Genomic DNA, 27,173 nt, shown 5'->3' on the forward strand with positions numbered 1-27,173 from the left:
TGTCCTAGGGACCAGAAAATTTGGAAAATGTAAAAAATCCAAATTATCTGATCCAAACCCTGACCTACTGAGACAGAAACTTGAGGTGGAACACAAAATGTTTTAACAGGTCCTCCCAGTCATCTGCTGCAGCTAATGTTTGAGAGCCACTACCCTAGGGAATCCTGGGTCTCTTTGATGCTCAGCCACTTCCCTGATGGCTACAAGTTAGAAAATGCTGGCATTTGTCCCCCAAAAAGGCTAGAGTGATTTTTCCCACAGGAAAGGGGCCCAGGGGAGAGGAATTACAGCTTGCCGCACTGTGTGTCTCCCAGGGTTAAGGAATTGGCAGGTCAGAGTCCCCTGTCTTTGTCGTCCCTGCCCTTGAGGAGTCTGACTGGGTCAGGAATGGAAGATTCACTGAATAATTTGTCTAACAAGCTTCAAAGAGGATTCAGCTCCTGGGGAAAACAAACTCTGTAACACATGCACTTATAGTCATCAAGGCCCCAACATGCACACCGAAGACACTCATGCCTTCTCTGCAAGAAGTGTTGCTTTTTTGGGGAAAGAAATGCCTTTTTCACTACGTACTCTCCATGAGAAAATGAGATTCAGGGAAGTTGACCTCTGTGGTGGGCCCGTATTGTGAAGCCTGGACGGACCAGTAAGTGTTGCAGGAAATAGGGAAAAGATGTGGCCAAATGGAAAGGGCATTACTATTGTGAAGCATGTGGTAGGGAACACCCTGTGACCTCTTTGGAGAAGTCACTCTAGGGGATAATTTCTTTGGAGGGTGAAGGTATAGACCACTTGAATGAAGTCCTCATTGGTTAGAGAATTTTGACTTTGGCCATAAGGTTGATGGAGTCAGTGGCGAGGTAGAGGAAGAGGTGACATCCACAGTCCTCCCTTGACATCATAGTTTACAAATTGATGCCCCCAGGTTCATAAAGAGATTTAGACGCTTTACTGTGAAATCTTGATCTCCAATTACTCTTTTTCCTATTCCCTGGCTCCAAACCTTGAGACCCTCATATTGGGGCAGCCAAGACACACCATTTCGGAGGCCTTCGTTGCCACTCCCATTTGCTTGTGGGAACGTCCCATTTCTCTAAAGGACCTGCTCTTACTCCTCCCACTTCACCCTTATCCATGGATCTTATTAGAAACTCCCAAGAGTGAAGGGTCTGTGTGCCTTGGTATAAAGGGCTTCTGGGTATAAAGGCTGGGGATGGTTGGGTAACACGGAAATTTAAGGGCACAGAAAGACCTAACAAACATCCCCCGTGGACCTCCTCCCCTTTTACTACAAAATCATCCTAGAAGGCACTGAAACACCCATGTTCCTTCTACACAGTTCCACTGGAGCCCACGTGGGGTCAGGGCTCATCCTCAAGCAGTGACAGGGGTTTCTCACAAGATGCTGGAGCCATTTCTTAACTTCTTCTGGCCCTTGTTCCTCTTCCCTGTTGAAAAAAAAGATATAGTAAGAATAAACAAAACAAGAATGCAGGTACTGAGCTAATTGTGTATCTTTTATATTTTTTATAAATACATATATACCATTTAGAGTATACAATATATATTTTATAAATACATAGTGTAAAATATATTGCTATTAACATACATTGTATATTGTGTGAAATACAAGGTGTAATAAATATTTTAAATGCATGATTGATACAAAATATTATATTGGTTTCAGGTGGACAACACAGTGATTAGACAGTTCTGTACTAGATGCACACCATAGTAAGTGTAATCACCATCTGTCAACAAACAAAGACATTACTATATTGCTGACTATATTTTGTACACAGTACTTTCATCCCTATGCTAATTTACTTTGTAATTGGAAGTTTGTCCCTCCCTATTCCTTTCACCTTTTTCCCATCTCCCCTCTTCAGCCCCTATGGTAACCACCAGTTCATTCTCTGTTTTTATGACTCTCTTTCTGTTCTGTTTATATTTTACACTGCATGTAAGTGGTATCATATGTTATTTGTCTTTCTCTGCCTGACTTATTTCACTTACCATAGTCCCCTCTAGGTCCATCCATGCTGTTGCAAACGGCAAGTTTTCATTCTTTTGCATGGCTAAATAATATTGCATTGTGTATATATAGACAGTAAACTGGAATATTAGCATTAGCAATTTTTTGTCTTGATATGTCTTCCCAGGTAGGGGGAAAAATACATAACTGAAACTTTGTGTTCTTTGTCCAATATCTCCTCGCTTCCCCTATACCCAAGCCCCTGGTAACTATCATTTGATCTGTCCTTTTATGAGTTCAAATTGTTTAGATTCTACATATAAGTAAAATCATGCATTGTTTGTCTTTCCATATCTGGCTAATTTCATTTAGCATAATATCCTCCAAGTTCATACATGTATCACATGAAAGGCTGAATAATATTCCATTGAATGCCATATACAATATCCATCCCTACATGATTCCACTTTTAGGCACTCCAGTTGCCCAAAAGCAAGCACTTTTCATGAATTTGGTGGATGTATTTTCATTTCAATACTGCTAGAATGCATAATTGTTTTATGTGCCCGTCAACTGTTGTCTTCAACCTTACCTAAATATTATCATTGTACAAATATTGTTCCTGAGTTCTGATTTGCAGCAACACAGTGTTTTAAGACTCTCTGTGAAGTACATATATGTATTTCAAACACTTTGAATGATACATAATATTATTTGAAAACTAAACTTAATTCGTCAATTCCTTATTATGATACATGTAAGAAAATTCCTGTGCCTCCTTCTTTAGCACACACTGACAACTTCTGTAAGATATATCCATTAAAGACAATTGATTTTCAAAAACTGGCAATGTGCAACTTCACAATGAATTACCAACATGTGTTTTTCCAATAGGAAAGTCAGACAAATTCCACTATATGCTCTTGTTGTCAAGGCATAGAAAGAGAAAGATCTGTCTAGCAATGAATCTGTCTTTACATGACAGTTCTTCATGAAAATTCACATATTGTAGAGGGAATAACATTTCCACACCTCAGATTTCCAAAAATGGTTTATAAGATGCATGGCTGTGCATAGAAACTCTGTGATCTACAGTAGTCAGGCAATAAAGGTCCCCATGAACCCTCAGCCCATTCCCCTACAGGTCCCAAGGGAAAGAATCAATGGTTCTGATTGCATTTGCTCATTTACAAGTAAGGCAGGTTTGAAAAGAACATAATAATTCTGCTTTGGTGAGGGGCACAGAGCCCTCAGATGGAAATCAGGAGGCCTTTTGCAGAGTCCTACATCTTTCACATACTAAATGCGGAGTGTGGGTAACTCTCTCCAGCTGCCTGTGCTGGGGTCCCTTACCCAGACACCCGGAGGCTGACTCCCAGCTCTGGGACATTGGCAACACCTAGCAGAGGTTAGCACTTGATGAAAAATCAGTCATGGTTTTCAAATCACAATTTGAATCGTTATTGGAGAAGTAGGCTTATTGCTAAAACACAATCCCAAGAAGGGTTTAATGGCCTTTTATTCAAATTACTTGGCAGAGAAGTAGAAGTCTATTACAGTCCAGGGAATTCATTCATGGATTGACCAGAAGTCCTAAAATGTACCTCAGCCCTGCAATAAGATTTATTCCCTTCCTCACTCACTCTTTTTTGACACTTTCATTTTTAAGAAAATAGCCACATTTTTAATGGAATACTGTTGATTCCATTAAATGGAAAATGACAGGGCTCCCAGGACATCTGTGACAAAGATATACGCAGCAGATTGTTATCTTTTGTCTAGTGCTGTGGGACATCAGTGAAAGGAAAGAAAACACAGTGTGTAGAGGCTGTATTGAGGCTCTGTTCCGGAGTACCAGGGATGCATCTAATAAATATTTAATATAGATTAATTTCCTTGTAGCCTACACTGTGCCAGACAGTATGTATGCTCTGAGGAATCAGAAATGAATGAGATTCTGTTGTTTCAATCCAGGTGCTCAGAATGCACTTGCATAAAGCTCACAAAACTAAAATGTTTTCTTGGGGATCTGAAGAAAAGCAAACCTTCATAATACAGCATATTTTACTTGATTATATGGCATGTAGTGATAATAATAATAATGTCTAAAACATAATTTACCCTTACTGCATGGACCCACCATGCATTTGCTCACATATTCCATAGTCACTATGCTTAATTTCTAAAAAGTGCTGGTGAATCAACTGAAGATCAATTCAGATGACAATGCTGATGTTCAGAGATACTTGATATCTCAAGAAAAACATGCCCTGTGTCACAGTGAGTAATAAACAGATCAGACAGATTTAAAATTACATGGATCTCTGAGGCCCACGTACTGAGTTTGATCACTCTGTGTCCGTATGTACATCAGAAGGTTTAAGCAGAGGCCCAGAGCTCTAATTTTCCTGAGGTTCGCCTTTTCATTGTTTCCTAAGAATATAAATCGGCACTCTAGGTTCATGTCTCCCTTAGAGATTGGCAGCAGTTAAATTACAAGAATACAGTAGGGACAGTTGGAACAAACCGAAGGAGCACAGCAAAAGGGGGCTTCCCCAAATTATCATGTTCCAGCAATTTCTGTGGCCTCCACGTATGACCTCAGGTGACCTACCTTGGCTGATACATCAGGGACGACACACTGCTCTCTGATGGGGTCTAACAGGGAATGACACCCAAAGGAAGAGAACAGTGATGAGTGGGTCTCTGCCTATAAAAGACTAAAAGGAGAAATGCCAGGCTATGTTAATAGCCGAGAATATTATCACATGTCCTGTGAATGGAGTCTGACATTTGGATTCAAACCTGACTTCACTCCTTTCTACCCAAGACACACAATTATGTTCCTATCCTTCACTGTAACATGATAATACTCCAGTGCCAGTCTTTTTGGGCGTGGTTATGCAGATTAAAGGTAAGAATCTACATTTTAAAAACCAGCTCAGAGCTTGACACTTGGAAACCCTGGTAAAAGATTCAGCATAGTGTGCTTAATATCATCATTTTCACCATCATGATCCCCACCTTCACAATCATTTCAGTGCTTAGTGGGCAGTAGTTCCTGAACTGGGGTGGGGCAGGGGGAGAGATGTCTGCTGGAGCTACAACCAGTGTGCAAGGAAAGCAAAAGCACACATGAGTTCAGTGCCCCCAACAGAACCAGGGATTTCAATTTCCCTGGCCTCTGAACTGGAAGGTGGCATACTTGTGCCCTTCCTTATGGCTGTTCCAAATGCTTGTCCTGATAAATAAAAAGATGCTCCTCTAGCGCCTCTCCATCCAGTAACCCCCAAGTACTCACTGGGCTGCTCTGTGTCTCTGCTTGGGCATGACCAAGGGCTGATGAGACAACAATCCCTTTCCTGCCTGGAAGGCAATGGAAACGCAGGCCCTGCCCTCAGGACTGGCAGGGAGACCGACCCAGGCAGGGACCTGCTCAGGCAGACAACGATTCTGGGAGGAGAAGACATGGCTGTGAGACCCACTGGACTGGAACCAGCAACCCGAGGTGCAAGAAGACAAGGGTTATCATCTACCATTGTGTGACCTCGGGGTTTCAGTGCACAGAGATCATAACCACCCCGATGGGTCCCTGTTCTCCCAATCTCTGAGGACTTGCAGGTATTAATGGAAGAGGAATGGAGAAAAGTGACTGTCCTTTTAGAGTCTGGACCATCCTCCCAGGAGAAAGCTCACCTGTCCTTCTGACTTCCAAGTTACAGGGGTCTTATAACAGTCATACTTTTTCAATAAAAAGGGATCAATATGTCACCTGAATCTGCAACTCCATTGAATTAATCGTGAGATTTAGAGAGACTTTGATATCTTATCCTAGGAATCTACTATATTTCCTATTCGTCTGTTGAGATTTATTCCTCCAAGAATACCTTCTATTTTCTTTTGTGCAGTCCTGGTTTGTGGTATACCTGTTAGAATTGGAGGTGGATTTAAAAAATTTTTAAATATTTTTGCTCTTTTGAATATTTTGGCCTTTGGGGTGAAACAATGCATATTGGAGAAAAGCCCAAGTTTTCATTTTTCTTGCAAATTGATGTATGATGTTATATTAAACAACTATCTATGTACTCAAGTGGAAGTCACAGATGTCTACAGTCAAAATGTAGGCTAGGGCAGTAGTCAACTCACGACTTGATTATAAGAGGTTCTAATTCCAAGCTTGCTCAACTGAAAATGGCAGGATTCTGTTACTCTTCGGCAGTGGGCGCTAGACATCCCTCGGCTTCTTGTCACAAGGGCTTCTCCACTGGACAGCTGACCGTATGGCAGCTGCCTCCCATCTGAATGAGTTTTGACAGAGTAATAGAGGCTGGCAAGTTGAAAATCTTAGCCTTTTTACTCATTACAGTTGGAGTGACACTGCAATATTTTCCCAAGTATTATTCACTGGATGCAAGTCTCTAGATCTAGCGAACACTCCAATCACTGGGTGCACACATGGCCTTGAATATGGATGTTAGCACTCATAGGGAGTATCTGAGATGCTCTGCACCAACAAGCCCTTACCTGTTATCAGGAATTTCAACTCTGAGCACAAGACCCCAGAGATTCTCTCTTTCTAACAGACACTAACCTTCATGTCACCATCTTCTCAACAAAATTTCCTAGGGAAGAACTGGCACATGGAAGAACTTACTCTTTTAGTATTTCTGCAAGCCCTGCCACGGTGCTCCTGGCCCTGCCATAGGATGTCCCCCTGGTTTCTCTTATACAAACAGGTGCTTTCAACTTTGCCAGGAGAAGCCACCGCTAGTTCAGGACCAGTTCCATAAGCGTCTCTAGAGGATTCTGATTAGGTTCATCTGTCTCCTAATATACTTTCTTAAGAACCTTTGTATTTCAACTCTCAAGGTCTTTTCCAATATGTGATTTTGGCTCATCTAGTGAAATAAAGGTGATGTATGATTTATCTTATCTATTACCTTATCTTTGCAGTCCTTCTGCTCAGATGTCTCTGTATGAGGAGCTCAGAGATTGATTTCTCATTAGCTGATAGGAAGAAAACTTGAATATTTACCCAATTAACTTGCAAATGGTCCAAAGTGTGCTCCCTCTGTGTGTGTGAATGGCAAAAGAAAATTTAGGAAGCCGACATGACCCAGTGTCAGGAGAATAGAAAACAATTTGAGAAGGAGATGTGAGTGTCAAGACATTCTACAATGCACAGATAGGAAGAAAAATCTAATATTAAATTTTCATGATATTTAACTGTAGTCATTTCTTAATGGGAGGAGCCAATTAGATACAAAGTTCATAGTTAGTGAAGTTGTAGGCAATTTAGTGTCATGGTAAAAGGCAGCGTTCATTCAACCAGTTATTTCACAGCTTCTCAGAAAGCCAGATTGCTACCTCAGAAACTGTGTGCAGCATCTCTAAAGGAAAGGTTGATGTGTATGCGGGTGCCTGGTTTTGCAGCAGAAAACAGAAGGAGCTCAAAGACGTATTGGTCTTAATAGAAGAAAAAGAAGCATGTACGAACTGGAATCCTAATGAGGCGGTGACAATGACAGGGAAGATGTTCCCTTTGCTGATGTCATGGTCCTGTGCTATCCTTTAGTAACAAAAATGAAGATAGAGTGTAATTTTATCATAATGGCTTGGATTACAACAGTCTACAGCCATAGTGCCACACAGCCACTGGAAACATACACCACTACTATGACTTCAGTTGTATACCCTTGACCAAGACATATCATTATCTCACTTTTTTTTATCCTGAGCACAATTTGTGACCTTCCAATTGCATCTCACAATGTAGCTTTATTCCCTATGTTCTGATTTATTAGTCAGGGTTCATTCAAGTAAAAGAAGAGCCACACTGGTTATTTTAATGAAGGTAACTTAATATAAGTATGGCTAAATAGTTAATGGAAGATGAAAGGCACATAAGAAAAAATGTGGTCACACAGAGTCATCACTTTAGGATGTAGTGACAGCCCCATCAGCTAAGGGGTATAGGGAAGTGGTTGGGCATTAGGGCGTGGTGTCCTTTACTGACTATTATTGGAAGAAACTGAAAAGAAACCAGGAAAATCAGAGCAGTAGTCTGAAGACTACAAGTCCCACCACAGCATCAAAACTTTAAGTATAGAAAAGTAAGTTTGGAGCACAATCATAATAGCTTTATAAAACCGTATGTAGACATGATCTGCTGCAGAGCTTGGAGGAAGATGTGAAAACATAACACCAGGACTGTTGAGAAAAATCACCTCGGCTGTTGTTAAGGCAAATGCTTTTACATCTTCTCCTTTATGAGCTCTGACCACATGATGGTCTTTAGGATGAGACTGTGACCAGTAAATAACCCAAACACAAGTCATGTTTGAATGAAACATCTGAGAAAATCCAAGAGTCCTGCACCTTGGCTATACCTTTGAACCAACAGGGTTGAGGTTAAAATGTCCACACTTTTTCCACTCTTAATCCTTGTTGGTGGGACTCAGGAAGATGCCTTAAAGTTCATCAGTCTCTTCTAACATATAGGCTCTCCCGTGCAATCTGCATCAATAGATTTGACTGAAACCAAAGTTTTATGGAAAATAGACATAGAGTGAAAATGGTTTAGATAAATTGGATATATATTTAAAAAGAGATTGTGAACTTCTGCAGGATGCCTGGGTCATGGGTGACAAATGCAGAAGATTCCATAGGTGTAATAGGATTCCACTCAGCAGTGATTTGGGCATAGATGGGATCCCAGAATACAACCTTAATCCCGTCAAATATGTGTCAAATATACAATTTTCAGATAATATAAACCAAAGGAATGAAGAACATTGGCTACAAAAACCATGTGATCAAGCAGGCATGTTTGACAATTTCAGATGTTTGATTTTACCATCTTTTCTAATCTCCAGAGAAAAGAAAAAAATGGTGGAAGTTTAAGATGGGGCTATTCTGTTGAGGAGCTTCTGCATGGCCCCCTTTAGGTCCCTGTTCCTCAGGCTGTAGATGAAGGGGTTCAGCATGGGGGTGACCATAGTGTACAACAATGAGGCCCCTGCACCCTTCCTGGGAGCATGTGAGACACTTGAGCTGAGGTACAACCCAAAGTCCTGTGTATAAAACAAGCAAACCACTGACAGGTGAGAGCCACAGGTGGAGAAGGCTTTATACTTCCCACTGGTTGATATGACTTTCAGAATGGAGGAAACAATTTTGTAGTAAGAGTAAAGGATCCCTAAGATTGGAACACCCCCAAAGACGGCACCAATACGATAGATGAATATATTATTGGTGGAGATACCATCACAGCTCTGCTTGAGGAGTTGTGGAGGGTCACAGAAGAATTGAGGAATTTCCACTTTGGTGCAGAAGGTAAGTTGTGACACCATCAGGCAGTGCAGCTGGGAGTCCAAAAGGCTGATCGAAAGAGACAGCAGGACCAGCAGGCTACAGAGGTGGGGTTCATGATGGTCACATGGTGCAGGGGGTGACAAATAGCCACAAACTGGTCATAGGCCATGACAGTCAGGACTACACTGTCTAAACATCCAAAAAGATTTTAAAAAGTCAACTGAATCAGGCAGCCCACATAGGAGACAATTCTGCTGTGAGTTTGAATGTCAAAAATCATCTCTGGGACTGTGGTAGAAGTAAAACCGAGGTCAGCCAGGGACAGAATGGAGAGAAAGAAGTACATGGGGGTGTGGAGGTGGGGGTCAGAGACGATGGCCAGGATGATGAGCAGGTTCCCCAGGACTGTGACCAGGTACATGGACAGGAACAGCCCGAAGAGGAAGGGCTGCAGCTCTGGATCTTCTGTCAATCCCAGGAGGAGGAATTCCACGACACCTGTTAGATTTTGTGGTTCCGCATAGCAGAGACACCTTATGAAATAAAGAGGGAAGCTGATATAAATGGAACCAGTTTCCGGGTACCCAACAGTCTGTCTATATTTTGAATTCAAATGATTCACAAATAAAGTTTTCACATGTAAGGACCACGCCCCATTAACAAAATCTCTCATTTGTAGCAAACACATTCTTCTTAGAACTCCTTTCTCACTGGTATTTGTTCCAATCCCCTGTTTCTAGGTGTGTCCACTTTGGAAAGATTGGGCCAAAGAAATTAGAGGCACAAGGATATATACAGATCTAAAAAGTCCATCAGTAGAGCAGGATCTTTAAATATCTCTGCAGCTATTTTTGTCTATTCTTCTGTCAGAGCAAAGACTCGTGTCCTCGGAGTTAAAAGTAGAAACACACACGGCACCCTGGTAACACAGTGCAGGGGTTCATTCAACCTGATTTAAGCACAGGGTATAGAATCCCCATAGAACAACCATTATCGTGGAGGAAGTCGCTAGTCCTAAACATACTGATTGGAGGCTTTCTGGAGTAAGATATTTCTAAATATGAGCAGGATTAAGAAGCCCTCCCTTGAAATAAACTCAGTTATTAAAAGACAAATAATAACAAGAGAAAAAGGAAAGCACAGGGCTTTCCTAAGCCCCTAGTGTGTGCAAGCTGTATGGACTACATTGCATTCCTGTGAATGAGAAGGTTAACCCATATATATATACATCTTTTTTTTCAGAGCCTACTCAGTGCTGGCCACTGTGTACATTCTGGGGAATAAGAAATGAATGAAACTCAGTAGTTTCCCTGTGGGCCTTCTGCTTGGAGAACACCTGGAAGGAGAAAGGAAAGCATTGAATAAGTAGGTTGGTTTGTAATTTCAATATTTTATTGAAGCCACTATACCAAGAATATGATGATTTCAGCAAGACAGAAAATTTATACTAACAGCACAACTCAGTTTGGACTTGCCACATTTCAAGGGCTCAATAGTCACTGCAAACTAAATTGTGTGAAGACATTAACATGGCTTATGTGCTGTGAATAATGTCTGGCCACTCAGATCCAAACCTGACTTCTCCCATTTTTACTCCAGATCATGGTACAGATTAAATAAGGATGTTGTGTTCATTTTGTCAGCTCTACAGCAATGTGTGCACCTGCATCTTAGAAATGATCAGGCAGATGGAAATTGAAGTTCCATAGCACAAAGCTCGGGGCCTGGCACAAGAAACCCTAAATAATGTTTGGTGATAGTGGGGGTACTCTATCATGATCCTAATCGTGCTCATTTGGGAGTGCTCTGAACTGGTTTGCACAGATCCATTTCCTGCTCTGGCTTGGGCAATGCTCATGGGAGCGAGACATGGTAGTGGAGGAGAGCGGGATTCCGAATGATTTTCTGAAATCCCCAAGAAAAAAGACAAGTGCAGGAAACTCATCGGCTTTTGAGCTGAAACTTTGTACATGTGAGCCCTCCCATCTGGCCACCCCAACCTGTCTCTGCTTGTCTTCTTGATCAGGAAACAGCTCCCGAAGCCCCTTCCACACCCACCACCTGCCCAGGCAATCCCTTGTCTGTGCTGTACCTCAGCCGAGTCATGACTTAGGAGCTGGGATGCAATGCCTTCTCCTGCATGGTCAGTGATAGGGCTGAGGCTCTGTCCTCAGGACCAACAGGAAGACAGACTCAGGCATGAATCAAGGAGTGCAGATGATGAGACATGGATGAGGCATGACCGAGACTGGCACCCAGATAAGGCTGGTGGCGCTGGCTAATTGTTTTCACGTCCTTGACCTTGGGAGCTCAATGCACAGAGCTCATCATTAAGTGAAATTGGTCCCTGTTCTACCAAACTCTGAGGACATCCTGATCTTAACAGAAGAAAAGGATAAAGTGAATGGGTTTACAAGGTTCTGGGCCCTACCTCTTCCCAGGAGAAGACTCATGTACATTTCCCATCTGATTCCCAGTTTTAAGGATCTTCATATAATGCAGACTTTTTTTCAGTTTAATTGATGAGTTCCAGAGCTTGATATTTGCAAGTCCATTGTATTAATAGTGTAAACTAGGGGGAATTAGGTCTTCCATAACAAAATCAAATCATTCTGTCTCCTGACTTAAGATCTGTCTCTCACAGAAACTACTTCCCTTTCTTCAGTATTTTTTCATTTTATTTAAAGGACCGCCCAAGTTCAAATTTTTCCCTTTCACTGATGTATGTTGGCATATTAGAAAACTACTGATTTTTATACATTGACTCGTAACTCCCTAATCCTCTTGAATAACCCAGAGTGTTGAACAGGACTGCCGTTAGGAGGGTCGCTAGGGTGGAGACCCCTCTGGGTCTGCCTGGGTGAGGACCGGTTTCTGGGCCATCCACGTGGTTGCTGGGAGGACTCAGATGCTGTGCGCCGCTGTCCCGGGACCTTCCTCAGTGTCAGACCCGTGGGTCTGTCATAGGGAAGCTCCCACATGGCAGCAGGTTTCCATCAGAGCACGCAGAGAGGTGACAGAAACAAGGGCCTGGAATCCAAAAGCCAGTCTGTTTTGTGCCCTAATCTGGGAAATGACATCCCATCAGTTCTGCCATGTTGTATTTGTTGGAAGCCAGTCAGCAGGCCCAGGACACACCTGAGGGGATGGGTCTCCACAAAGGTGCGAATGCAAGGGTTGGAGGCCCAGGAATCAGAGTGGAATCCGCCTCACCCTCACTCAGAGCGCTGTGCTCTAGGCAACAGAAGATGCTGGGGCTGTCTCCCTGCTTCCCATGGTAACCCCAAACCCATCACACTCCGGTGCTCTCAGCGAAATTTCCTGCAGAGTCACTGCCAGCTGGGTAGAAATTGCCTCTGACTTGGTATTTCTGCAGATATCAAGTTCCTTGTGGACACACAGCCAGAAGAAGCCAGTGTGGTTTCCCTTCTGCCAACAGCACCCCTCCACTGTCATCGCATCAAATTGCAGCTCTTCTGGCCCAAATTCAGCAAATGCCCCTAATAGCTTCCAATTTCTGTCCATTCAGAAGAGTTCATTTGCTCCAGAATATATTTTCTTTAAATTACTTTGGGTGGACAGACCCTAAAGTTTAAATGAATGTTCTTTTGCCCGTTTGGTTTTTCTCGAGTTGAAAAAGTGAGTTTGGTGGTAGTGATGGTCCTTTGCAAGTTGCTGCATCCCACCCCTGCAGCCCTCCTGCCCCACAGGACTCTGGGTGAGGAATCTGGGGATTCATTTGTCATTAACTGATACAAAGAAAATTTGACAAAACCTTGATGGTGAAGTAGGAGACCCCAGCCTTATCCCACCAACAAACATCAGTAATTAGACAGCTATCCATGAGCACAACAGCTCTGGGACAGCTCGGGAGTCACTTAGGAAATTCCAGCAACACATCAGGACAAAACACCTGGGAATAACCAGAATGTGACACAAAAGGGAAGCAAGAACAGCTTCATTTGTCTTCATCATCCCTGGTTAAAAAGGCAGCATTACTTTCCGTCATACCAGAACTCTTTGTGTATCATTTAGTTGTGCATAAATGGATGCGCAAATATAGAAATCTTGTAATGCAGTCATTTTTACTGGGTGTCTTCCCACTGACGGCTACGGCCTCATCACTAGTCAGGAGCATTCCTTTCATTCATATCAAAGTTCATTATCAATGTAGTTGGTAAGTGATGTTATCTAGAGGGAAAAGTCACGGTAAAACTAATTAGTCTTTGGATGGGTTTTCACAGAACCAAGACCACTACCAGAAAGCCATGTGTGACACCTCTGAGGATAGGAGGATACATATTTTGAAGAACAAAAATATTGCCCAAAGATGGATTCGTCATGACCAAAGACAGGGAACCATGGCAACCAAGTAAATACCAAACAGGTTCTTACAAATGAAAGAAAGGAGCCGCCTTTGCCGACAACATGGACCTTTGCTGTGCAGGATAAGGGACAGGAAGACAAAGTACAACTTCTTCATGATGAAATTTGTGACTTAATTATCCTTGACACATCCTTAATTATCAGAACCACATGTAAACTGGGAATATGACATCAGTACTTGAGTCGCAGTGGTGCAGTCTTTACAGAGACATTTATTTAAAACCACCTACATTTTATGGGCTTATTTTGCAATATTCCAACTGCACTCAACTCATATCTTTCTCCTCATGTTATGATTTGCATTCAGGAGTCAGGCCATAAGAAAAGAAACAAAAGCCAATTATTTTAATAGCAGTAATAGAGTCTAAGGAGCTTGTCAAATGGCTACCAAAGGACAAAGACAAAAAAGGAGCAATGTGCTTACAGATGGAAGCCGAGAAATACAAAGGGCTTAGGGATGTACAGCGAGTAGTGGACTTAACTTTAGCGGGTAGTGAAATTACTTACCACTATTGGAAGAATGCAACAAGAAAGCCAGATGGAAAATAGAGCAGTGATTTCAAGCGACTCATCTTAGCATCACAAGATAAGGACAGAAGGGTGAGTTTGTAGCAGAAAGACAATAATTTAATAACCAACACAAACGAAAAATCACAGTGCTGACGGACAATGTATTTGAGGATAATATTGGAAGAAAATGGCATTACCTGGAGCTACAATAAGCTCCTTCATAATTTAGCCCTTTAAGGTTGATCTCTTCAGGAACTCACAATTTAATGATCTTGGGTGCTTTTAAAACTATCCTCATTCCTAGGCACACACTAGTCCAATTGAATCAAAAGGAGCACAAAAATTCTCAATCACAGTATAAGCTGGTCACAGGGCTAGTAGTGCAGCGTGAAGAATATAGTCAGTGATTCTGCACATCTCCCAATGTTGGCAGATAATAACAGCACTAGTGGGTGTGAGGATATAATTATATGGGTAACTGTTTAACTACTGTGTTGTGTAGTTGCAGCGAATATAAGATGGTGTATCAATGATACTTAAACAAAAAATAAATTTATTAAACAATATCTGGGAATGAGACCCAGCCGTCAGGATTTACAAGACTCCCCAGGGTATGCCAATAAAATCCATGGTTGAGGACCAGGTAACTGCATTGTCAGACAATACATAAATGAATATATTTGCCAGATGAAAAATTTGTAATGAAAATACATGAGCAAGTGTGGGAAAGGATGTAAATTTCAAGCATATAAAAAGAGGTTTTTTCACCTCGATAGCAGATTTTTGAAAAGAGTCTCTCGTGCATTCATTCTGATGACTAGGGATCCCAAAATATTACCCAATACAATTAATGACAAAATAAAAGAACTAACACTCATCTATAAAACATGGACAGGAATGAAAGCCATGGCAATGGAAAATATATGACCCAGGAGGAGAATTCACTAGTATCTATGTTTGGCTTCACTGATTAATTCAACCTACGCACCAAAAAGGATTATACCTACCGAGATGACCCTGTTTTTCTGAGGAACTTCCACGTGGAGCTCTGGGTGTCCCTGTTCCTCACGCCCAGATGAAGGGGTTCACCATGGAGAAGACCACCGGATACATTCACAAGGCCACCACACCCTTCCTGGGAGAATGTGACAATGCTGATCCAAGAAACCCCAACAGCTGATCCACAAAGTAAACAAACAATTGACAGGGGAGAGCCACAGGTGGAAAAGGCTTTGTACTTCCCACCTGCTGAAGGTATGCTCTGAATGGAGTGGGAAAATTTACAGTAAGAGAACAGGATCCATGAAAAAGGGAGACACACAGAGACGGTACCAAAGAAATACATGACTATGTTATTGGTGCAGGTGTCAGAACAGGTGAGGTTGAGGAATCGAGAAGGGGTAGAGAAGAAATGAGTGATTTCCACATCCTTGAAGCAGGTGGGTTTTCACATCCTCAAAGTGTGCAGCTGGAAGAATAGAGGCTGATAAAAAAACCCTTCAGCTAAGTCACTGAGACTTGTGTTCATAATGAGCAGGTAGGGCAGGGGGTGGCAGATGGCCCTTAACAGATCATGGGCCATCACGGTCAGGAGCATACCAACAATACATCCAAGAATGACAATATAGACATCTGAGTCAGGCAGCCCACCTAGGAGATGACTATGCTGTGAGTTTTGATGTCCACTATCATCTTGGGTATCATGGTTGAGGTGAAACCGATGTCAGCGAAGTATAAGTTGAAAAAGAAGAAACGCATGGGAGTGTGGAGGTGAGGGTCGGAGCTGACAGCCAGGAAATAAGCATGTTCCCAAGTTTGGTGACCAGGTATATGGACAGGAACAGCCCTAAGAGGATGTGCTGCAGTTCCAGGTTATCGAAGAGATGCGGAAGGAGGAATTCTGAGACATGTGTGATGTTTTGTGATCTGGGGAAGCTTTGATGATTTTTGAAATACAGTGGGGTGTGTTCAATAAAAGGAAACATTAGAGCATAAATGCACCTATTACTGTGTCTATATGTTTTGTTCAAGCAGTTGCCAACCAGTATACAAGCCTGGAGCCATACACCCCAAGAACTTGCAATATTTATCAGTGAGATGAATCCTACCTGCCTTGAACTCTTTCCTCCTTGGCTTCTTTATTTACCTTTCTACACACATGAAATTTAGAGAATACTCAACTGAAGAGGATCAGAGGAACTAGAACACTGAGATAACAAATCCATGATCACAGTGAAAACACATCCTACTTATTTAAGAAAAAATATGCAGTAATAACTATTCTTCACCCATTAGGAAAAAAAAGTTATTCAAATTTAAAGAACTTAAGAAGCGGTTATATATAACTAATTTTATTCAAATACAATGCTAGATATTCCCTGCATTTAGAATATTTATAAGCATTTCCATTTTCTCACATTTAATGGGCAGGTATGAAGACAGGAGTTAGGGGTCAATGGGAGCATCTTGGATACGGCAAACCACACAAAACCCAGCATCTAGAGTGACTCAGGTTGTGTCTCAAATTCACTGCACAACAAAATTCCCTTGGAGACAACCTGCCAAAAGGGTAGAATTTCCTCTGCATTGGGTAGTTCTGCAGACCCCACTATACTACTTCAGGACATGCTGGCTCAAGTTGAATCCCTGGTTTCTGTTACAGCAGGATGGCCCTCCATCATCAGGCCAATCTGCAACAGTTGCATGGCCACATTTAACAAATGTCCCCAGGGGCTCTGATTTTTGGTAACCAGAGAGGGCTCAACACACTCGAGAATGCGTTGTCTTCAGGTTTCTTCGTGTTTTGAACTAATGAGAATGTTAATAAAATGTGGTTTTTGGTTTATCTGCTTTTTCCCATAGTTTATCAAAGTGGGATATATGTGGATAACAGGCTCTTGTAACTTTCTCAATCCATTCCTTGTAGCCTTCCTGACCCAGACACCTCTCTGCTGAGGAACGTGGAGATCCGTTTGTCATTAAATGGTGGGATGAAAATGTTAATGTGTACCCATTATATACATCATGTACAATAGCCAGATTATATACAATCGTCAGATTGGACATGGAGGGAATGATGCTCTCTTTCATGTGTTCGGATAAATGACAGAGGGTATCTTTTTGGGTTAGCACATGGCAGGTATGCAGAGGTGGGCATGAGAAGAGACTGGGTGGGAAATGTTTAGAATGAGTAGTCCAGAGAAAAATGTATTATTAAACTGAACTTATTTTGTAGTAGACGACAGAGACAAACCAGAATTCGCAGGACATGGACTATGAAAACCAAAGTTAGTTATGCTTGTGCATTAAAATGTGACATATTCTCTTTGTTCTCATCCCAATTTCCAACTACCCTGCCAACGTGAGTGTCCTTGGCCAAATGGCAAGTGAGCAGAAGTGGGCTGGGAAGGGAAGAAGGTGAAAGTTGGAGCCTTTTAAAATATTTGGGCAATAATAAAAATAATATGAAATTGAAGTCATCACACACTGGGAAGAGCGGATCAGATATTGACTCATCACCAAAGATGAGTGTATGGGACATAGTGTACAAATAAAAAAGATACTTATGTTCATGTAGTAAAATCCATAAATTACTTTGTGCTTTTCCCAGTTCCTTATTAAGCAATGAGTATCTTTGAAGAAAACAGGAATATTCTCACATTTAGTGTGTGGTGTGTAATTCAGAAATTACTGTCCTCACTTTTATATCCCTTTATTGTACGTGGAAGTTTTTAAAGTCCACTTTTTATTCTGAGGCTTCATCTTGCTCTTTCTATTAAGGAAAAACAGATCCCATTTGAGGGTCCTAGTAATAAAAACAGACAGACCATGCATTTCTTAGAAAGGCCTATGAAGGCAAGGGATTTGGAGAATTAGAAAAAAAATATGAAAAGATGTCAAATTCTTTCCACTTTTTCTTATGATAAGGTGAATGATTTATTCAGTGTTGCAGAGAGTAGCTTACTGTGCTATTTTTACTGAATGTTAAATGATAGTCAGTCCCTGCCCTTGACCTGGCCATGGCCTCATCCTGTACACATAAAATGTAATGGCCAGGCAGGCATTCGAGATAAAGTATTCATGGTGTTCAAATAATATACTTAAAGTATGTTGGACTCAGAATAGATAAGAATTTTATTGATATTTACAGTTTTCTTACCATGTACACGTATGATCTATTAAATCCAAGATGTCTTTAAGCATTCTGCCATGCCAAGAGCTTAACTGATGTTAAGGGATAACTTGAACTTTTAGGACATAGTGAGTTTTTAAAATATATTTTTCATTAAAGTACACTTAATATACTATTATGTTGGTTTCAAATATACAACATAGTGATATGATAGTTACCTACATTACGAAAAAATCACCCACTAGTGTAATTACTCTCTGTCAACATAGAAAGATATCATAGAACCTTTGACTGTATTCTCTTAAGGCATCGCGATTTTACTGACCACTTTTGAAAGTACCTAAGATGAATCAAGATGGAAAATACAGCAGTGATTTCAAGAGCCTCAGCCCAGCACCAGAAAGCAAAGTAAAGAATGTGAGTTTTTTGCAGAGACTGTAGATTCATAACCAGAACCTATTTCCAGCTGTATGGATTAAATAGAAGATAGTTGAAAATCATTATCAGGAATAATGGGAAAAATACATTGTTGCTTAGGCCCTTCATGTCTTCCCCCTGAGAACTCTGATCTCATTCAGTTCTTCAGCGTTTGTCCCTGGGCAGTCGGGACACTGCTTGGTATCCTAAGGCATCCAAGCCACAGTTGCAGAAACAATCAGACTTACATCAATCAGTAGGTGTCAATGTCAGTTCCACACTGGAACCATCTGGATGCTTTTAAAACTCCTCATGCTCAGGCCACACTCCAGTCCAATGAAATCAGGATCCTCTGGTGGCGAGACTCAGCTACCAGTATCGAGAAGTTTCCCAAATGATTTCAGGAAGAACCAAGGCTGAAACAAGCAAATGCATCTTCACACATAACCTACATACTGAGATTTATGAAGGAGCAATATGTATGGAAAATATACAAGAGCTGCTGTACAGGCGCAGACTTTAAACTTATGAAAAGACAGTCGTTCATCTTCCCAGGATGCTTGGATCACCAGTGAAAATCCACAGAAGTACCCACGGAAATTATGGGATTCCATCACGCAGGAATTTTGAAACAACCAAGTTCCTTTAAAGATGTACCAATGGAAGCAATGTTCAGATTTTAAGCAAGAAGAGGTGGAACCCACATGCTCTGCCAGAATGATGTGATGAGTGAGAAATAACTGGCAGGTGTAGGTGTTTGGCTTTCAGCATTTTCCAATGCATGTTCCAAATTAATGGCATGAGGGCTGAGATTAGACGCTTTTGCTGAAGAGCTTCCACATAGCCGCTTTGATATCCATGTTCCTCAGGCTGTAGATGAAGGGGTTCAGCATGGGGGTGACCACGGTGTACACCACCGAGTCCACCGCATCGTTCCTGGTAGAAAGTGAGACAGCCGAACTGAGGTACACCCCAAGACCAGTGCCATAAAATAAGCACACGACTGACAGGTGAGAGCCACAGGTGGAGAAGGCTTTGTGCTTCCCACCTGCTGAGGGGACTCTCAGAATGGAGGAGACAATTTTGTAGTAAGAGAACAGGATCCCGGAGATAGGGAAAAACCCGGAGATGGCACGAACAAGATACATGACTATGTTATTGGTGGAGGTGTTGGAAGAGGGGAGTTTGAGGAGTTGAGAAGGTTCACAGAAGAAATGAGCAATTTCCACATCCTTGAAATAGGTGAGCTGGGAGACGATCGAATTGTGCATCTGGGAGACCAGAAGGCTGGTGAAAAATGATGCCAACACCAACAAGCCACAGAGGTGGGTATTCATGATGGCCATGTACTGCAAGGGGTGGCAGATGGCCACCAGCCAGTCATAGGCCGTCACGGCCAAGAGAAGACTGTCCAAACATCCAAAAAACATAAAAAAAGACATCTGCGTCAGGCAGCCTCTATAGGAGATCACTCCGCTGTGAGTTCGAATGTCCACTATCATGGTGATCATGGTGGAGGTGAAACCGAGGTCAGCCAAGGACAGGTTGCAGAGGAAGAAGTACATGGGGGTGTGGAGGTGGGGGTCAGAGCCGAGAGCCAGGATGATGAGCAGGTTCCCAAGCATGGAGACCAGGTACATGGTCAGGAACAGCTCGAAGAGCACAGGCTGCCATTCCCGATCATCTGACAGGCCCAGGAGGAGGAATTCTGGGACACGTGTTAGGTTTTGTGGTTCTGTGGATCTTGGACAACTTTTGAAAAAAAAAAGAGTGTTGGGAATAAAGAAGCACGTAAGTGGGTACCTGGACCTGTGTCCATGGTTCGGGTGCCAGCAGTTCACAAGTGAATTGTCCACACGCGGGGTCACATTCTCCGGTCCCTTCAGCAGTATTGCTCAGTGTCTGAAATACAATTTTTCTATCCCTGTTTCCTTACTGTTTCCTAAGCTTATTCACCCTTTTTATACACAGTTATGCTAGAGAAACTGAGATATAGAATATCAGAAGAAAAGAGGACATTTAGGGATGAATGAGCAGTCCATGAGAATACCTTAAAAGTATAAGCCTGATTTTTTAAGGAAACACATTGAATAAGAAGTGTTCTTCCCCCTCAAGGAAAAAGAATCATTCCAGCTGAAGTATGTTTTAATGAAAGAAGCAGCCTTCTGTCATTTAAATACAGTGGAACTATACTATCAGCATTCTCTATTAAAGTAACATGTTCATAATCAGAAGGTATTTATTCGATGTACCTGTTATCCTCACGAGTTGTCATTTGTCTTTGGTTTCCAGGCAGAGACACAAACCAGTACCACTTCACTGCACCTCTTGTCCTGAGGGGCACCCCATAAAATTGAGAGAAAAGCATGAAAGAAGCAGTGTATGCAATCCGTAAGTACTATGTTCTGTTTCTGTGAACCAAGGAAGGATTTATTCAGTATTTAACTTTTTGTTATTGTTGTTGCCAGCGCTATTCCAAAGTTGATGTAAGCTCTGGGGAATCAGAAATGAATGTGACTCAGTAATTTCCCTCCAAGTACTCAGTATCCAGTTGTCCAGGGAAAAAATGAAAATGTTTTGTCAGATGTCCATTAAAAATGAAGCCACGCATCAGATCAGCATATACTTTGGATGAATGTGATAAAAATTAGTGTATTCACTATTAAGAATAATAATCACTATATTTTTTGCCTGTTGTATGCATCCATCACATATTTAATCACATAGGTACTGTTCATCATCTATTTAGTCCTTCCTCAATGGTATCAACTAGGAATCAACTGAGAAGACAATGTGGAGAATCAGTGATAAAGAACTTGCTTCGTGAAAGTAGTTAATAAGCATGGCAGATGGCACTTAAAATTATATAACAGAGGCGCTTGCAGTTAACTTCTTTACTCTGTTAAAATTTAAAAAGATTAAACCAGAGGTTAGGAGCTGTTAACCAGTAACCCACTTATGGGCATCTTCCCATAGGTTCTGGTTTCCTGAGTGCGGAGGGAACTACGCAAATTGACCTTCTGTTTCCTTTTGACATGGTGGAGGGCTAACTGATGGAACAGAGGAGGAAGTGGACAGCCTAGGCGAAATCCAGGAGCAGGTGTATGAGAGAGATCTGCCCTAAATTCATGAGCCTGCTCTTACTGCAATCCCGCCTGGCCATCTCAGTGATCTTTCCTATACTATATGCAGCAAGTGCCACCTTCTCCACCCACAGAGGCCTGCCAGTGACCTCCAAAGACAAGAGCATGGTGGGCAGAGGGCGTCTGTGGGGAGTAAGCAGAGAAGTGAAATGGCATGTTTCATTGGCAAGGGATGGCCGCTGGCTGGGCGACCTGCGTCTCCAACCCGACTCTTTGACTCCAGCCCGGCTTCAGCCCGTTCTCTCTCATGATCAGGAACAGTTACACTGACAGTCTGTCATCCCTTCATCCTCTCTGGAAGAATAATAACAGGGCACACATACCTTACGGATGACTGCACAGATAACACAGAGCACTCCATTCACAGCCTGGCCCTTAGGAATCTACTCAAGAGCCATGGTGTCACGTCCATGCTCACCCGGTCTCATTCTCCTTTGTCATCACCCTCATGATCACACCAGGATCCTTAGGAGATAGCTGAGAGGGACTGATTTCTCAGTGTGGTGAAAGAGATGCCTGTAAGGGCTGGGAACAGTGTGGGAGGGAGGCAGGACACTGAATACAAGCTGATGCCCAGGAGCAGAACCGAGGACATACACGTCATGACTGTCTGCACTCAGGCTGCATACTGGCACCCTCCCATCTGGCCACTCCAGCTGCCTGCTTCTCCTGATGACACGTACATGCGTCCCCAACCCCCTGTAGCCAGTACCCCCAGTGGCACTCACTGGACATAACTGCTTCTGTGCTGGGACATGACAAAGGAGAGATGAACAAGGGCCCTTCTGGTGCCTGGGGGCTGGTGGCAGCTGGCGATCTGTTCTCAGGACTGGCAGGGACCTCTTGATTCAGACAGTGACTCTGAGGAGAGAAGTCACACATGCAGACCTGTCCTGGGACCAGCAACCTGAAAGCTTATTTACAGCTGTGTGGGTTTGCAGGCTCAATGCTCAGAGCTCACAATTAGCTAAATGAGTCCGTGCGTTCCCCATTTCTGAGGATTTTTTAGTAGTATTGGAACAGAGTCATAGGAAAAGTAGTTGTCCTTCGCATGGTATGAGACTTCTACTTTTTGAGAGGAATCCCACCTGTACTCCTCTCCTTTTCTTTATTAAAATATACTTGATATACAGTGTATCACATTGGTTTCAGGCGTACAGCAGCACATTGGCAATTATATACATTATGAAGTGGTCACCATGAGCAGTGTAGCTAATGTCTGTGAAATACAAAAATATAACAGTATTGATGACTCTATTCCCTATGCTGCACTTTTTATCCCTTGACTTTTTTATTTTATAACTGAAAGTTGTACCTTTTTATCCCCTTAACCTGTTTTGACTGTCCTCACACTAACTGCTCCCATGACAATCACCAGATTGTTCTCTGTATTTATAGAGTCCATTTCTGTTTTATTTGTTCATTTGTTCTAGTTTTTAGATTCCAAAGATAAGTGAAATCATATGGCATTTGTCTGTCAGTGTCTGAATTATTTCATGTAGCATAATACTCTAGGTTTATATGTGTTGTTGCATTGCAAGATTTCATTCATTCTCATGGTTGAGAAATATTCCATTGTGTACATGTAGTACCACATCTTCTTTAGCAATTCATCTATCAATGGACACCTATGTTGCTTCCATATTTTACCTATTCTAAGTGATGCTGTGGTAAACATAAGAATGGATGTACCTTTTTGAATTGGTGATTTTGTTTTCTTTGGATAAACTCCCAGAAGTAGAAATGACTGGGGCATATGGTATTTCTATTTTTAGTTTTTTGAGAAATATCCATACTGTTTTTCATAGTGGCTGAACCAAGTTACATATTCCTCTTTCTGGCTCTCTTGCCTGGGAATTCAGCCCTTGGCAGGTTCCCTAGGAACTCAGCAAGACTGAGAAATGACAATGGAACATTCTTGGCATAAAAGAATTTATTATTCAGCTTTATACTCCTGGCAATAGATTGAGAATCTTCATCCAACAGTGTGCAGGTCTGCAATGCTTCTCCACCTCTGTATCTTGCCAGGGCACTGGGCAAACCTCTTTCTATGGTGACTCAATCAGTATGATTTATTGTCTACAGGTGTGGAAGCAGTAGCCAAGCAGTAGGTCAAGTATTTTATAAGTAGTGTATGTTCAAGTGAGGACTGGCCGCAGGAAATTTTATTTCCCCTTCACTGACTTTTAAGTTTCATAATTCTTAATAAAAAATTAAGACCTATTAGTTAACATACATTAACATGTGAGTTTATCATCATCAAATGCATTCAAAGGACCAAGTAATTTAAGGGGAATTTGGTCTTGATGTAGAGTATCAAGAGTCTAATAGAAGTGATCATGGGAAGATGGCAGCATGAGTAATTCAGAGGAAATCTCCTCCCCAAAACATATATATTTATGAAAATACAATAAATAGAACTATTCCTAAAAGAGACACCAGTGGATGCAGTACAACTGCCAGGATTCACCTACATCTGTGAGTACTCAACATCACATGAAGGAGGAGCCATAAGGGTCCGGGAGTAGATCCATGTGCCAACAGTGCCAGATGGGACCAGGAGAGGCTTGTGTGAGCCCACAGCAGCACGAGCGAACCGCCCAGGCATGGCTCGCATGCACTGGTGGCAGTGAAGACAGAGGATCCCAGTAGAGCCCCGCACGCACCTGCAGTGGAGCCATAGGGAGCAGGCGTGCATGCAGCAGCCGACTGGAATCCAAGCCCAATGCACAGCCGCCTGGGACAGACCAAAAGGCCACTGCTGCTACACAGCTTTCTGGCAGGGGTGCTTCTAGCATGGAGGAGTGCAACTGGCATGCCTGCCACTCCCCACTGGGCTCCGTGCTGCTCTGAAGGAGACCACGCACAAAGCAGTTTAGGGGACTAACCTGGTGGCTGCTTCAGGAGTGCGGGTTACTGTCACAGGCAGCGGAGAAAGGAAAGGCATCCAGCAAGCAGGAAAGGACTTCCTTCTCCCAGCTGACACACCTGCAACCTGCCTACAGCCACTGCTATCACCATGAAAAGGCAAAAAAATTTAGTCCAGTCCAAGATAGTTCAAATAACATCTGAGAAAATATCTGCAGAGGCAGACCTAACCAGTCTCCCTGAAAAAGAATTCAAAATAAAAATCACAAACATGCTGACAGAGCTGCAGAGATATATGCAGGAGCTAACAGATGAAGTCTGGAGGGAGATTACAGACGTCCAGAGGGAGATTACAGAAGTGAAACAAACTCTGGAAGGATTTAGAAGCAGAATGGATAAGATGCAAGAGGCCATTGATGGAATAGAAACCAGAGAACAGAAACACATAGAAGCTGATGCAGAGAGAGATAAAAGTATCTCCAGGAATGAAACAATATTAAGAGAACTGTGGGACCAATCCAAAAGGAACAATATCAGCCTTATAGGGGTACCAGAGGAAGAAGAGAGAGAAAAAGGGTAGAAAGTGTCTTTGAAGAAATAATTGCTGAAAACCTCCCCAAACTGGGGGAGGAAATAGTTTGCTCAGACTACAGAGGCACACAGAACTCCCGAGAGAATGGACCAAAGAGGACAACACCAAGACACATAATAATTAAAATGGCAAAGATCAAGGACAAGGACAGAGGATTAAAGGAAGCAAGAGAGAGAAAAAAGGTCACCTACAAATTAAAACCCACCAGGCTATCATCAGACTTCTCAACAGAAACCTTACAGGCCCAAAGAGAATGGCATGATATATTTAATGCAATGAAACAGAAGGGCCTTGAACCAAGAATACTGTATCCAGCACGATTATCATTTAAATATGAAGAAGGGATTAAACAATTCCCAGACAAGCAAATGTTGAGGGAGTTTGCCTCCTACAAACCACCTCTACAGGGTATCTTAGAGAGACTGCTCTAGATGGGAGCGCTACTAAAAAGAGCACAGAACAAAACACCCAACATATGAAGAATGGAGGAGGAGGAAAAAGAAGGGAAAGAAATAATCATCAGACAGTGTTTATAACAGCTCAATAAGCGAGTTAAGTCAGACAGTAAGGTAGTAAACAAGCTAACCTTGAACCTTTGGTAACCACGAATTTAAATCCTGCAATGGCAGTAAGTACATATCTTTCAATAGTCACCCTAAATGTAAATGGAGTGAATGCACCAATCAAAAGACACAGTAATGGAATGGATAAAAAAGCAAGCCCCATCTATATGCTGCTTACAAGAGACTCACCTCAAACCCAAAGACATGCACAGATTAAAAGTCAAGGGATGGAGAAAGATATTTCATGCGAACAACAGAGAGAAAAAAGCAGGTGTTGCAATACTAGTATCAGAGAAAGTAGACTTCAAAATAAAGAAAGTAACAAGAGACAAAGAAGGACATTACATAATGATAAAGGGCTCTGTTCAACAAGAGGATATAACCATTATAAACATATATGCACCCAATACAGGAGCAAGAGTATAAGTGTAACAAATACTAATCGAATTAAAGGAGGAAACAGAATGCAATGCATTCATTTTGGGAGACTTTAACACAGCACTTACTCCAAAGGACAGATCCACCAGACAGAAAATAAGTAAGGATACAGAGGCAATGAACAACACACTAGAACAGATGGACCTAATAGACATCTATAGAACTCTACACCCAAAAGCAACAGGATATACATTCTTCTCAAGTGCACATGGAACATTCTCCAGAATAGACGACATACTCAGCCACAGAAAGAGCCTCAGTGATTTAAACAATATTGAAATCCCTATGAACCAACTTTTCAGACCACAAAGGTGTAAAACTAGAAAAAAATTCTACAAAGAAAGCAAAAAGGCTCACAAACACATGGAGCCTTAACAACATACTCTTAAATAATCCATGGATCAACGACCAAATTTAAATGGAGATCCAACAATACATGGAAACAAATGACAACAACACAAAGCCCCAAATTCTGTGGGACGTAGCAAAAGCAGTCTTAAGAGTAAAGTATATAGCAATCCAGGTATATTTAAAGAAGGAAGAACAATGCCAAATGAATAGTCTAATGTCACAATTATAGAAATTGGAAAGAGAAGAACAAATGAGGCCTAAGGTCAGCAGACAGGGGGACATAATAAAGATCAGAGAAAAAACAAATAAAATTGAGAAGAATAAAACAATAGAAAAAATCAATGAAACCAAGAGCTGGTACTTCAAGAAAATAAACAAAACAGATAAGCCTCTAGCCAGACTTATTAAGAGAAAAAGAGGGTCAAAACACATCAACAGAATCAGAAATGAGAAAGGAAAAATCACGACAAACCCCACAGAAATA

At 41.9% G+C, this 27,173-nt stretch overlaps 1 protein-coding gene and 1 pseudogene across 1 annotated transcript; both read right to left on the reverse strand.

Annotated features, from left to right (window-relative positions):
• Positions 1 to 8,874: 8,874 nt before the first annotated feature.
• Positions 8,875 to 12,745, reverse strand: LOC130679736 (olfactory receptor 18-like; annotated as a pseudogene).
• A 6,801-nt stretch (positions 12,746 to 19,546) lies between these two features.
• On the reverse strand, positions 19,547 to 22,327 carry LOC118921055 (olfactory receptor 18-like). The gene is made up of 2 exons (XM_057489174.1): positions 22,296 to 22,327; positions 19,547 to 20,543 (listed from the first exon to the last, which is right to left on the reverse strand). Exons 1-2 carry the CDS (start codon positions 22,325 to 22,327, stop codon positions 19,547 to 19,549), a joined length of 1,029 nt encoding a protein of 342 aa, XP_057345157.1.
• Positions 22,328 to 27,173: the final 4,846 nt, after the last annotated feature.

Source organism: Manis pentadactyla, chromosome 12 (genome assembly GCF_030020395.1).
Source record: "Manis pentadactyla isolate mManPen7 chromosome 12, mManPen7.hap1, whole genome shotgun sequence".
Classification (NCBI taxonomy): domain Eukaryota; kingdom Metazoa; phylum Chordata; class Mammalia; order Pholidota; family Manidae; genus Manis; species Manis pentadactyla.

Excerpts from the sequence above, each read along its gene's own strand:
- LOC118921055 (XM_057489174.1), bottom strand. The coding sequence starts at position 22,327 with ATGAGGGTGATGACAAAGGAGAATGAGACCGG. Across the intron at positions 20,544-22,295 it reads ACAAAGGAGAATGAGACCGG|GTCCAGGTACCCACTTACGT; the intron begins GTGAGCATGGAC and ends CCATGGACACAG.